The sequence below is a fragment of the Berghia stephanieae genome, chromosome 5 (genome assembly GCF_034508935.2).
Source record: "Berghia stephanieae isolate SIO BIC M18660-M18661 chromosome 5, UCSD_Bste_1.3, whole genome shotgun sequence".
Lineage (NCBI taxonomy): Eukaryota > Metazoa > Mollusca > Gastropoda > Nudibranchia > Aeolidiidae > Berghia > Berghia stephanieae.
In genome coordinates this window covers 42,862,164-42,877,163 of record NC_088364.1, presented here as the reverse complement: position 1 = coordinate 42,877,163, position 15,000 = coordinate 42,862,164, and the positions used below count along the sequence as shown (strand labels likewise).

General features: G+C 36.4%; 1 protein-coding gene across 1 annotated transcript in view; it reads left to right on the top strand.

Moving 5' to 3' along the window:
* The first annotated feature begins 3,146 nt into the window (after positions 1 to 3,146).
* LOC144972963 (uncharacterized) overlaps positions 3,147 to 15,000 on the top strand; it is a 43,661-nt gene continuing 31,807 nt past the window's right edge. The window contains exons 1-2 of the mRNA XM_078914816.1: positions 3,147 to 3,391; positions 14,054 to 14,290. Coding sequence (XP_078770942.1) covers positions 14,098 to 14,290 — 193 coding nt within the window. The 5' untranslated portion in view covers positions 3,147 to 3,391; positions 14,054 to 14,097. The remainder of the gene's footprint in view (positions 3,392 to 14,053; positions 14,291 to 15,000) is intronic.

The following is a 15,000-nucleotide window of genomic DNA, read 5'->3' as shown; positions in this document are numbered from 1 at the left end:
TATTTGTACGTTTTCATCGTCCTATCTTAGATGGGATGTTAATTCGTAGGTCCCTTACGGAGCGTTGTCGCTCTTGTACGACAATCGTACCAAAGCCTAACTAGCTGCACGGTGTTAAAAGTTCTCTGTTCCTTCATCGGGAGGTTCTGGAAACTTGTAAAGCACTAGAGAGTATGGTATTTGCCTATATAAACTTTAAATATCCCAAACGTATTTGACAAAACCTAAAAAGCAATGAGATGTTAAAATTCAAATATATGAATACAAAAATGTATCTAGCTTTTTCCCCCATGACTGACTAAGCTTGTTGTGCTTCACAATGATTCATTTTTTCTTTCAGTAGACCAAATTGTTTTGGTAATAGAGCATTTATTTACAGCGATATCCACTAAACGTGATCAAAGCGCTTTACAAGGAGCCCCTAACCAGCATCAACACTTAAGACCGAGAGGAAACAAGTTATCATTTAACCCTCTCCTTATCAGCTATTTTCAGGATTTTCCCCAAAACTTCACACCCGACTAACACAAAAATATAATTTTTATCACTCAAACACAATAGCGGTGAAGTTCTTGTGATACATCATTTCTTAAGTGAAACATGCTCTATAACACATTGTTCCTTTTCTTTAAATTTTATGATGAACAAAGGAAAACTGAACAAGAAAAATGTTGGTTATATCGTAACGAATGTGACGATTTTCCAATAGCTGGAATGGAGAGGGTTAACCATCTGTTTGTTTTTTGTTTTTGTTGTTGTCTTTTGTTTTTGTTTTGTTTTTGTTTTTTGGTTGGTAGTAACAGTTTCCTGCATTACCACTAACTTCCTATAGATAGATACTCAATTATAGACGGACCCAGTGGAGTAATGTGTGTAAAGCGCTAAAAAGGCAGGATACAACTCATTGTCACCCATCCAACCCTTGACTGAGCTAAAAATAGTTGTATTTTGATAGTTACACACTTGACCATTGAGTCATCGACACCATTTCTAGTCACTTTCTAGACTTCGGATTGACAGGAAGGTGTCGGGTTCGAAATCCTCTAAACTCTGTGATTTGTTTTTAGAGCGTCGGAGTTTTAATAATAGCTCTGAGCCGGAAACCTCCATTTCCATTGTATTGTTACTTTTCTAAGCCTTCCTAACAACCAAGGCTTCAAGCAGCCTCTCATCGCCTACTCAATATCACTTTGACAGTCTTCGATCCAGCATCTGACCATTCTAAAACAAGCGGCAATCGGTCACAGTCCTCCCTAATTAGGTCAGTTCAGCAATCGCCCTAATTCCTTGGCTTGGGTTGATTCGTGTTACATAAATTATTGAGGTGATCTGGCTCCAATAATAACTTTATTTCTATAAATAGATGTTTGAGGTTGTCATAATTATATGTGTATCGTTTTTTGACAAGGTGATCTCTCCTCATCAAATTCTCTCAGACAGGCCGTTAAGACTACAAATAGACAGAATGAAGTTGACGTCACTCTGGTCTATGTTATTGTATTTTGCCATCCGCGTTTATGAGTAATTCTCACTAAACTGTATTTTCCAGACTATAAACGTCCATGGTTACACAGAGTTTTGTGTGTTGATCCGTTATACTTCCGGATGGCAATGTTATGTGGTTCTTAACCAAGTGCATACTATTACTATCTATAGATAGTATGCGCTTGGCTAAGAAGCTCATATCATTGCCATCCGGAAGTATAACGGACCAACACACAAAACTGTGTGTATCCATGAACGTTTATAATCAGGTTAATACAGTTCAGTGAGCATTACTCATAAACGCGGATGGCAAAATACAATAACAAAGTGTGAGTGACGTCATCTTCATTCTATCTATAGATAGTTCGAAGATGACGTCACTCAGGTCTTTGTTATTTTTTTTTTTTTGCCATCCGCGTTTATGAGTAATGCTCACTGAACTGTATTAACCTGACTATAAACGTTCATGGATACACACAGTTTTGTGAAGTTGTCGTCACTCAAGTCTTTGTTATTTATTTTTGCCAACCATGTTTGTGAGTAATTCTCACTAAAGTGTATTATCCAGACACATAGTTTTGTGTGTTGGTCCTTTATAGATAGTGTGCGCTTGGCTAAGAAGCTCATAACATTGCCATCCGGAAGTATAACGGACCTTCACAAAAACTGTGTGTATACATGAACGTTTATAGTCAGGTTAATTCAGTTAAGTGAGCATAACTCATAAACGTGGATGGCAAAAAACAATAACAAAGGCCTGAGTGACGTCATCTTCGAACTATCTATACTTCCAGATGGCAATGTTGTGAGCTTCTCAGCTTTTTCATCTGGTGGGCAAATGCTATGAGTATCACACTTTACTTTAACGCATATCATCAATAGAAAAAAAAGAAATCGTTATAAAATCAATGTCAGCTGGGAATCAAACTTCAAACTTTCTGGTTGTTGATCGATATGTGTAATTGAAATTGTTTTATTGCTATGTATTTCAAATCTAGACTACAATAATCTCGTTCAGCAGGAACAACAGCTGCTCTTATTTTTCTTGGCACTGAAAAAAGCACCGCAACGCCCCTTTTGCCTGAGCGATCAGCCACCGCCCCCATAAAGGTGTGCCATTATTTGTGTGTGTGTGTGTGTGTGTGTGTGTGTGTGTGTGTGCTGCGTATGTGTGTGTGTGCTTTCGTGTGTATGCGTGTGTCATTGACTGGCAGGAATTCCATGGGGGTTTGGTCACTGCGTCGTGAATGAGTTTTTGAGATACACACGACATAACAAAAACAAATCCATTCAAGCTGCCTGAAAAGAGTCTTGTAGCTATACATATCCAATCCTTTTTTATGTGTTTGTAGTTAAATGTTTTCTGTTGTGCTGTCATCTCTTAATCAAACGAAAATTTTATGAAACTGCGTTATAAAGTATTTCACCAACGAATCTTGTTATACAATAACAGAATAATCATATAAGTTAACCGTATTACAACTTGGCAAGTTTTAACAATTGGTTCTGGCATAACTGATAAAAGCTCAGGTGCCAAGAATGGAGAGTGGCGTGCTTAAACTTGTGTGTCAACTCTTTCTTTTCGAAGTTTCTTTTTCTCACACCCTGTGCCATGTCGTCTGCTGCTCTCTTGTAACAACCCAAAACAATCTGTCCTCTTCATTGACAGCAGACGATAACAAACGGTTGGGTGACTACACACTTGAGTAATTCAAGCATAGATGTAGGGGGCTTTTGTGCTTTCAGTTGGGGTTACAGTTGTGAGTCTATGTTCCTTTAAATTATTTCGGGACATTTCAGAGTGAAAGTGAGTTATTATTTTCGTTTGGATTTCATTCTGTTGCCATCTAACAAACTAAAATAATCATCTGGACACCACTGATACTCCTACTTATTAACTGTTCAGGTAAGGCTAGAGTGATATTCTCATTCATTTATGATTATTGAAGGAACATCCGCATAGGCTTGTATTGTTTTTCTTTTCTTTATTTGTGACTTGATTCTTTTACCATCCAGGGAGGTGAACCTTTCCAGCTCAAATGGTGATGATGATGATGATTATCATTAGTATTATCATCATCATCGTTGTTGTTGTTGTTGTTATGTCTAGATTGAACCAACAGGATGTGTACGGAGAAATATGTTTCTATCAAACGCTACTTTTTGGCATATATTATTTATAATGCGTCCCACGGAATAAATCGCCGCATATATCTCAACAGTGAATAAAGAAATGAAATTATTCTCACGACATTAGAGTTTTACTAAAATACTCTTTCGGAATAAAGACATAAGCTATAACCATGTCCCGTCCTACATGTTAAATGTTGTTGTTGACCAGGGACCCTTGTAAACCGCTTTGAGCACATTTAGTGGATATTGCCCTATATAAAAAAAAATCAAAACTCATCTCAATTGTTCCTATTGAGAGATAAGGGTCCCGGCACCGGTGTAAGATCAAGATATGAACAAAAGTGTGTATTAAACGGTGTCAGACAAAGTAAGAAAGAAAATTACAGGAAAAAAAAGACATCCAAAAAACAATGTCTGCCTCGACTGGGGATCGAACCTTAGACCTTCTGATCACCGGTCAGACGTGCTACAATTATTACTGACCAGTAATTAGAAGGTCTGAGATTCGATCCCCAGACGAGGCAGACTGATAATTTGGTATGTTTTTTTTTTTCTTGTACTTTTCTTTCTTGCATTGTCGCACCGTTTCATGCATACTTGTGTTCATATCTTGAATTATTCCTATGCCAGTCCCACCCACATATTCCCATCGATCCACCCAGGACCGTGTTATGATATCATGAACCACTCCAATATTACGACACCTCCCCACCACGCTTCATTAACGTCACATGTAATAAATAACAATAATGTGGATCAATGATTTATACATGCAGACAGATATGTAATATATATTGGTGCATTTCTTTCTTCTTCCTCCTCCTCCCGAACATTCCGTTTCTCTTGTTTTACTATCGTCGTCATCGTTGATGGTCTTCTTATTGTTGATATTTCCGTTGTTGTTGTTGTTGTTGTTGTTGTTGTTGTTGTTGTTGTTGTAATTGTTGGCTTCTTCTTGTTCTTCTTCTTGTTCTTCTTCTTGTTCTTCTTCTTGTTCTTCTTCTTGTTCTTCTTCTTCTTGTTGTTCTTCTTCTTCCTCTTCTTCTTCCTCTTCTTCTTCTTCTTCTTCTTCTTCTTCTTCTTCTTCTTCTTCTTCTTCTTCTTCTTCTTCTTCTTCTTCTTCTTCTTCTTCTTTGTCGTTGTCGTTGTCGTAAAGTTGAACTTAGGCACAATGTGTAAATGTAATAGTTCCAAAATACGTATATACTTTAATTCTATTAATAATAATAATAATAATAATAATAATAATAATAATAATAATAATAATAATAATAATAATATAACCCCCCCCCCCCCCGTATTAATAGATGTATAGTTTTCCTTTTTTCTTAAAAAAAGACAAATTTATATAGTATATTATGTTTGCCGGAAGGGGGGGGGGGGGGGGTTATTATTATTATTATTATTATTATTATTATTATTATTATTATTATTATTATTATTATTGTTATTATTATTATTATTATATCATTATTATCATTATTATTAATTATTATATTATTATTATTACCCATTATTATTATTATATATTATTATTATTATTATTATTATTATTATTATTATTATTATTATTATTATTATTATTAATTTTATTTTCTTTTTCTTTTATTCTTTTTAAAAATCATTTCTTTCTTTATGACGCATATACTCAAATCCTTGGATGGAATGTCGTAATCACTATTCACGTGGGTCACAATGATCGCAAAACTCTGGTCACGGCCTTATTGATGTCCCTCGATTTAAACACATTCCCCCCCCCCCCCCCTTCCCACCCCCGCTCCACCAGGATGTGAATCAATATCCGGCTATAGTTACTTGATGATATTGAGAGAGTTGCAGTACAAAAAGGACATCTAAAATCACCAACTGAGACATAGGGACAAGACTTTAATGTGAATCACCCTTTCAAAAATTATCTTGAGCGACACGATTCTCCCAAACGCTTTCTCATTAAACTACCGGGTCCCTCTGTAGTGTGTATTTTCCTAGCGTGAAATGTGTAAGGGTAACAGTGTATGATGTATCCCCTTATCACAGAGGCATCTTTCCGGCCAGAGTGTTTTATTTGTGGATAGGGCACGCTGAAAAGGTGTATACACAGAAAACGTTACGCCATTGTGAAGCTTGATTAGTTAAGAAATATAAATAAATGGAACTGGAGGAGGGAGACAGTTATCCAGTTGGAGGGTGGGGAGGGAGAGAGAGAGAGAGAGAGAGAGAGAGAGAGAGAGAGAGAGAGAGAGAGAGAGAAGGGAGGAGGAAAGGTGACGAAAGATATATATACATATATATATATATATATATATATATATATATATATATATATATATATATATATGTGTGTGTGTGTGTGTGTGTGTATGGCGGAAGGGAGATCTTCGTATAAGTTTGTGTATGACCATTCCTTGGGTGAAATCGTGTCTTATGCTCTTACATTTCTCTATTAGTAATACAGTCTTATTAATTTGTTCATCTTCCTCGAAGTCATGTGATTTAGATCCTTTACCAACTAATATTTTGAAATTATGTCTTCCTGAATTGATACCTTGCATAACTTATATTATAAATCAGTCACTTATTTCAGGACAAGTCCCAGATATCTATAAACATGCAATTATAAAGCCTCTCATAAAAAAGCAAAAATCTCGATGTAAATGACCTTAGTAACTACCGTCCCGTCTCAAATCTGCCATTTCTTTCTAAAATCCTTGAAAAGTTGTACTCAGACGTCTTTCACAACATCTCCATGAAAACAATCTATGGGAAAAATTTCAGTCAGCTTATCGTTCTTACAACAGCACAGAAACTGCTCTGTGCTGTGTTGCGAGTGATTTGCTTGATGTTTTAGATATAGGTTCTGTTTCTCTTCTGACATTATTAGACCTTTCGGCGGCGTTTGATACTATTGATCACGGTATTCTCATTAAACAACTTAATATAACTTTTGGCTTGTCTGGGACTGTCTTGCAGTGGTTGGAATCTTATTTAGATGGCAGAAAGCAACAGGTTATGATTTTAGATAAACTTTCTCGTCAACATAGATTGTCTTTTGGTATTCCTCAAGGCTCTGTTTTGGGTCCAATTCTTTTTGTTTTGTATACTTCTCCATTATCTAATGTCATCACTGGTCATGGACTCCGCTATCATCTCTATGCAGATGATACGCAACTTTATGCTACTGATAAAACTAAAAATCTCGAAAATTTTGTGAAACGTGAGGAAGAATGTGTGACGGATGTGAAAGAGTGGATGGATGCAAACAAGTTGAAAATGAATGAGTCAAAAACAGAAGTGATGATTGTGGGAAATAGAGGGCAGTTGAATGTGAATGATGGTCTTGAGGTGTTGATTGGGGGTGAAAAGATCAACGTTTCAAAGACTGTGAAAAATGTTGGTGTCTATTTTGATTCAGAAATGAGAATGTCAGCTCACATTTCTGCTCTCTGTAAATCTTTATACTTTCAATTGAAGAAAATCAGTTCGATCCGTCAGTATATTGCAATTGGAACATTGGTTGTTTCCCTCATTTTTTCGAAACTAGATTATTGTAACTCCCTGCTTGTCAACTTGCCTCAGGCTTCTATTAAACAATTACAACTACTGCAAAACAGTGCAGCAAGATTAGTTTTTGGCAAAAAAAAAATTGATCATGCAACCCCTTTGTTGGCCTCTCTCCACTGGTTGCCCATTGAAAAGCGCACATATTACAAAGCAGCGTGTCTTGTTTATAAGTGTTTGACCGGCATATCTCAGAGATCACGTGGTCATGTGTAAATTTGAAAATTACACTTTAAGATCATGTAATGACCAAACGAAAATTTCGGAAAAAAGATCAAGAACAAAATTTGGTGATAGATCGTTTGCTTGTTTCGGCCCCAAGATTTGGAATGAACTACCACGTAGTCTGAGGGAGTGCAAGTCTTTACCTACCTTTAAAAAGAATCTCAAGACACATTTTTACTGTATTTGTTTTTATTGACTCTATGAATCCTTGATTTGACTATGAATTATTATTATTATTTTATTTTTTTTTCACTTAAAATTGATATTTATATTGTAAAGTGCCCAGAGCTTGTGTTTTACACGAGAATGAGCGCTAGATAAATGTGTATTATTATTATTATTATTATTATTTATTATTATTATTATTATTATTATTATTATTATTATTATTATTATTATTATTATTATTATTATTATTATTATTATTATTATCTGTTATAATTTACAATTTAGTCTCCATGCATTCCGGCCAATATTATTATCAAATCGAATTGTATCCCCAGTGTGCTTGTTTATTCGATATCGAGAACTAAGGATTTCCGCATATCGATCTTTGATCAGTAATCAATCAATTGATATTATCGAGTCACTCGCTGCCTGTTTTGAAGGACATACTATTCTGCCATGCACTGCCAAAATACATTTTTAAAAATAATTTAGTCAGAAAATGTTTACTTAAAATCTGGACTGATTAAAATTACCCCCAACAAATGTACCCCCCCCCCCCCCCTTCCCCTTCCCCAAAACAGACACTCAGACATAAACCAGTAAAAAAAAAAAGAAGAAAAGAAAAGAACAAATTAAAAATATGAAAACAAAACAAAACGTGACGTTTATATAAGGTGAAATGGACAATAGAAATTGCTTGCTACCCTTTGCGTATTCTATCGCAAAGTACTTTCTGTCATATCTTTCATGACCAGCTACCCGACAACTGTGGGATTGACAGAATGGTCAGAAAGAAAATCTCGACCAACCGGAATCTATCTCGGTCCCTTTATGTGTGAAGCTAGTGCTTTGCCAACTGAGCTATCGGTACCCCCACAATAGGCGTAGACGATCACCAAAAGAAAGTGAAAAGTGAGTCATCTTAAGTAATTCCCGAGGAAACAACTTATGATCCCATTGATTGAACTATTGTACACAACTCGCTATCCGTTTTTCTTTTGGTGAACATCGCCTTGTATTGTGACGTCGTTTTTGGGTAGTATCAGGCTATGAGTTATCGAAGGCTACGCCTCAACCCTGCCCTGTATACGGCCAGCCAAGCTTACGGCAAACTTGATAACAAGCAGGAACTACATAAATTAATATGTAATAAAATAAAATAAAATAAAAATAAAATTCTCTTCATTCATCCCACAGGGGAAATTTGTCCCTATGGTCTATTCCAAGGGAAAACTGGAATAACCCAGGCGTCAGCCGCAGTGCAGTGCCGCAAATGATTGTTTTTACCGACACAAGTGATTATAACATCCAATGCGGCTCTGAGGTTTAATGGTATGACACTCGGCTCATGGCCTGTAAGTCCTTTGAGTCTCGTCGTTCGCGTCGCAAAGTTGAGTCCTTGGAGAAGTCTCTTTTGGCCGAAAACAGCATTGTCTTTTTAAAAAATAATCACATTAGCTACTTGTGGGCTTCATGCATGTATCGTCCTACCTGTTGGGTATTTTTGTTGGTTTGGGAATCCCTTTAAAGCGCTTTTAATTAAGTAGGCATTTCTCAATGGAAAACCCCATGTATTTATTTTGTTTTTTATTTGTTTGTTTTTTTTCTTGGGGGGGGGGGGGCGCATTTGGTTGTTTGTTTGTTTTTTTGTTTTTTTTGTTTTAGTTGTTATATGTTTGGTTTTGTTTAGGTTTTTTTTTTGTTTTATTGTTTGTTTGTTTTGTTTTTTTATTGTTTTTTTTTTTTTTGTTTTTTGTTACTTTGTTTCATTTGAAAGCAAACATTCCCTTTTTCAAATATGGCAATATCGACGTGAAGTTCTGCTCTCTTATATTTATTTATTTATTTATTTATTTATTTATTTATTTATTTATTTTTTTATTTTTTTATTTATTTATTTATTTATTTATTGCTACTATTTATAACTGTTCATCATTCTGTCTGTTTGTCGCTCTATCTGTCCTCAATCTATGTCTTCACTCTGTCTTCTCTTATCCTTTCTCCTCCGCCCCTATTACCCACTAACAAAAACAGTCCCCCCCCTCTCTCTCTCTCTCTCTCTCTCTCTCTCTCTCTCTCTCTCTCTCTCTCCCTCTCTCTCTCCCTCTTTCCCTCTCAATCTCTCTCTCTCTCCCTCTATCCCTCTCAATCTCTCTCTCTCTCCCTCTATCCCTCTCAATCTCTCTCTCTCTCTCTCTCTCTCTCTCTCTCTCTCTCTCGCTCGCTCCATCCGTTATTCTTTCCTCCTTTTTTCTTTTTCTGCTTCTTCTCCCCACTGTCTTGCAACACACATACACACACACAAACATTCTCTCTCTCACTCACACACACACACACACACACACACACACAGATATGCACGCACCTGCATACATACACAACCCCCACCTGAAGGCGGCGCACATACATAACTTATAAATACAAGAGACAGAGAAAACATACGTACCTAAGTATTCCAATATTCTTCCTTCCGCATGACAACACCACTAGCACCGACAAAACAATTTTATATCATTTCGACCTAAAAGGATTATTTCAGATTTCCATTGATTACTATGGGGGGAAACCGAACTTGTCAAAAAATGTCAAAGAGTTTTAAAAAAAAGTATCTGGTTTTAAACTTTTAAGAAGTTGAGAGTAATCATGATCGATCAATATTTAATTTGAAGTACAAGTATTCTGGTCAAAAGGAAAAGAAAAATCATTTTGTCAATGTACGATAGAGTGAGCCCTATGAATGAATGTATAAAATCACGACAGTCAATATAATCCCCGCGGTTCACTGGCCTGTGTATAATTGATTGCCTAGGCCATGCACAGTTCACTATCTTCATGCTGCCCTTGTGACGCTTGTGTGATCGATGTCCAATTCCCTTATGCCTTGCTATAAGCTGTTCTTCGGCCATCCCCATGTTGAGCTATGAGAGGTTCAATTAATTTTTAACGTTTCATGCTTCCCTCCCCCCCCCCCCCCCTCCCTCCTCCCTTGTGCCATTTATTATACGCTGTGTTTGCGCCAGTCAGATGTTGACCTATGGAGTGCTGCAACTTTATTCTTTAAATTAACATCAGTATTCTCATTCAGAGACTTTTATTTCATAATATATGGATAGAATGCGGCCCAGAAAACTTTAATTCCAAATATCGATGAATAAAGAGGATACCTTACTTTTCACAAAACTTTAGAATCGCTATTTTTTAAACCTTTTTTGTTGTTCTTTTAAAGGGTTTTCTCATTTGTTTTGATCAATGGGACATCACTAAAACCGTAATAGTTTGTTTTTTTTTCTGCGATGAATTTCATTAAGATTAGGGGCCACTCTCTCTTAACTTCTTACCATCCTTGCGTAGAAAGCATGGTGTTGGAAAAGGGTGTACTGTATCAATGAAAAAGCACATGTTGTGGGTAAAACTCAGCATTTCATTTTGAAATCCCCCACTGAAGAACAAACCATCTTTACCCTTTCTTCCCCTCCACCATCCGACTTTGGAACTCCCTACCAACTAATTGTAAACAACCCCTGTTTCTGAAAAAAAAAATCGGCCATATAATCTTCAGCCTGAAGCTTTGGCCTTAATGGAAAAAGAAGAAGAAGAAGAAGAAGAAGAAGAAGAAGAAGAAGAAGAAGAAGAAGAAGAAGAAGAAGAGAAAGAAGAGAAGAAGAAGAAGAAGAAGAAGAAAGAAGAAGAAGAGAAGAAGAAGAAGAAGAAGAAGAAGAAGAAGAAAAAGAAGAAGAAGAAAGAACAAGAAAAGAAGAAGAAGGAAGAAGAAGAAGAAGAAGAACAAGAACAAGAAGAAGAAGAACAAGAACAAGAACAAGAAGAACAAGAAGAAGAAAACAATACCTCTATCCGTGTTGGTTTTATCCTTTGTGACAACGGAGTCATTGTGTCTTCGTGAATTGTATAAATGTCTCCATGACAAAGACACCCTACTGTGTGACTGACTATTTCTCTATGACAACGCGGTTTACTTACAAAACATTTCTTCTTTTCATTCGACTTGTAAAATATGTAATGCGACCCATCGCCTCAAATCGGTGTTACGTTGGAGTGGACCAGATGTCAAAGAATAGGTAATTATACAGTTAAGGGATGAGGGGCGGGGGGGGGGGGGGGACCTGTAGTTAAAATCCATTTTTAAATGTAATGCTAATATTATTCACTTGTTATTTTATGAGGTGGTAGGAGGTCTAATTTGATGATTTACATATTATTTTTAAAATCAGTAACAAAATATTTTTGGGTTATATACAGGGCAAATATAGGCTCAGATTAGGCAAAAACAAAATCCAAAATTTCTTACATTGATGCACCAAAAACCAGCAAATCAATCTCTCTCAAATTTACACACAATTGTTATTACAATAAAAGCTACATCATGGCTTCATGAATACTCTATATAGTCTTGAAAATAACTTTTTGATGAAATTTCTTTCGATTTCGACTGAAAATGTGATGCGGAACGACAGGAAAAAATTCAATTTAAAGATTTATAAAATAACTAAATTATTTATTACCCCAAAACCCTTAGCCTTACATCGTGGTGTAAAAGGCATCATAAAATTTATTCTGACCAAGTTTGAAATAATATTATATTGTTTTAATGCCCCGGTCACATTTCATTTATTTGTCATTCGAAACACAACCCAACTTGTCAATACAAAATAAATGAAGTTAACGTCACCCTGCTCTTTATCATTGTTTTTAGACTGCTTGACGGGTGATTATTCCTCATCAAATTACATTAATCAGACTATAAACGTTTAGTTTACACATAGTTTTGTGTGTTGCTACGATTGATCTGGAGGGCACAACTGGTGAGAATTATACTTGAATACACCTCAAACCTAGGCTCTCAGACTTCCTTGAAGTATTGAAGTTTGAGATGTTTTGACTAGTTCGGGTTTATCTTAATCTATCAATATTTAAAGTAAAAGTTTTTGGCTAAAATTAAATAAAGTGTTTTGTCAGTGCACAGCGCAGTAAGTGAAGGATACAATTGATGGTTTGTTCGTTACTGATTAACCAATCAGAATATTCCCTGCCATTGCCAGTTCCGTATCCTTGATTATTTATTTCCAGGCAACGAGAACGCTTGGCAATGTCAGTCCCACAGGTAGTGAGTATTTATCACAATGTTTTGACACACTGGTGAAAGAATTGCGTCACAACATCTGACACACACTCAATCGCCCGTGTTAAAGTTGTCTGTGATGCTAAGGATATGTTGGGTGGGTTACTGCGTTGGCTATATACCAATAGATTTTTGACCAATCAAAACATGGAATTTGTGACACACCTTCACACGTGTTCTGACAAATATAGTCGGTTGTTTATAAACAATAACGTGAAAGAAATCGATCTCTCTCTCTGATCATTGTTATTGTTTGTATACCGCCAAATAAGTGAGTAGGTGTCACATGATTTTATCGATCATATTATAAAAGTTTACACAGTTTTATGTATTGGTTGATCAAGTGGTAGAACATGGAATATTTTGCTTAGACACATACCCATCAATAGTAAAATCTATGTATTCGCTATGTTTACCAATCACTGCAATTTACATTATGACGACTGTCCGAGAGGCGTGGTTATCTACTAAGTGTCTATTAGTCGTAGGTTCACGGTTGTCGGTTGATGACCGCGAAAAAAAAATTTGTTTTTGTTTTAAAGATTTTTAAAATAAAAATCAACCATATGTTTGTTCATTTTGCTAGTTTTGATAACTGACGTGATTTTCAAGCTTTGTAAGCTTTGTTGATTGAATTGCCGGTACTTGTACTATAAGTATAGTAGTAGTAGTAGTAAGCTTCGAGTCCGAATGACGCTTGCTGAGAATTGTGTGATTCAGTCATGGTCGATAAGTATAGCTGCTCTCTCCATCCATGTTGTTAATTGTTTCCATTGGTCACGGTCCTGGGCCAGAGTTTTGAGGCTGTCAAGATCTTGTTGTGCCTTTAGTACGGATGGCACTGCAGTATTTCTTAGTTCTTCGGAGATTTGTGTGGTCCTTTTTTGTACTATAAGATGATAATAAAAATGAATCCATGTTAATAGCTTGCCAAACATAGCAACAAGAGGTCATGAAGGAACCATCAGTTTGTTGACTGGCGTGTGTTGTTTTAATTTTGACTCATATTGAACCTCATGCGAAGTCTCAAAGTTCAAATCCCTGTTAGGGAATTCAGGCGGTAAATCTGCAGAGACTGTAACTGTCCCTTGGTGGCTCATTTTGGTTACATATTGTGTATTACTTCGAAGATCGACGGATTAAACTGAACCTCAAGTTGTTTAAAAATCTTAAACCTGAGACTTCAAGAGAGTCTTGTGGTTTCAAAATAGTTGATAAGGTAAGAGTAATCTTGAATCGTCGATATTTGAAGGAAAAACTTTATGGCTAAACTTTAAAAGGCATTTTGTCAGTGCACGATAGACTTGTTCATCATTTCGTCATATTATTTTTGTTTACCACTACCAGATCCCCCCTCCCCCCTTTTTTCCAACCCCCTTCCTCGAACCAATATGGCGTCGGACAGCTGCAGCAGACTTTTGGTGTTGTTTATGGTGATGGTTTCCATGGCAGCCACCATCGTAGCCTTGATGACGGACTACTGGTATGACGTCGAAACAGACGGACTTGTGTCGTCACAAGAACGAAAACTTAACAACTTCCGCTTTGGGCTTTGGAGGCGTTGCTATGACAACAGACCTGACAGTAAGAAATTATTTAATTTTCATGTTATTTCTTCTTCTTTTTCTTTCCTTTTTTTTATTTTTACAGAGTGAGAGTTCGATTGTACTTATTCTTCTATAAGCAATTCTGAAAATGGTTGGTCTGCAGCTGTAATCAAAAACAAAATTGAACTTTTATATAGCGCAATATCCACTAAATGTACTCAAGCGCTTTACAAGGGATCCCTGGCTAACAGCAACATTTAACATTTAGGACATGACGCCTATTAGGCGATGTTACAATTTTTTCGGACAGAGACAACGCCGTTAACTGTCAGGTACTTATTTTACACCTGAGTACGGTGAGAGAATGTGAGTAAAGAGCCTTCTCCAAGGACTCAACTATGCGCCGAGCGAGACCCGAACCCGCGGCCTTCCGATCCGAAAGCGAGTCACACCACTAGACCACATAGCCGCACAATGAATTATTAGTGGCACACCGACTCAAACCGTTATTATTTCGGGGTGGCACTGATGATGAAACTTGAACTTTAAGTGAAACGTATACGTTTATGTTTATAAACAGTGTGTCATCAAGTGAATGAACCCAAGATTTTATTTTTATGATCATATAATTATATATTTGATGTTTGAAGTCCGCTACATTTTAATATGGTATCATAATTTGGACGCGATGAGTCGCATTTGAGAATTTATGATTTGACATGAATCCAATCCCACTGAATAAAAAAA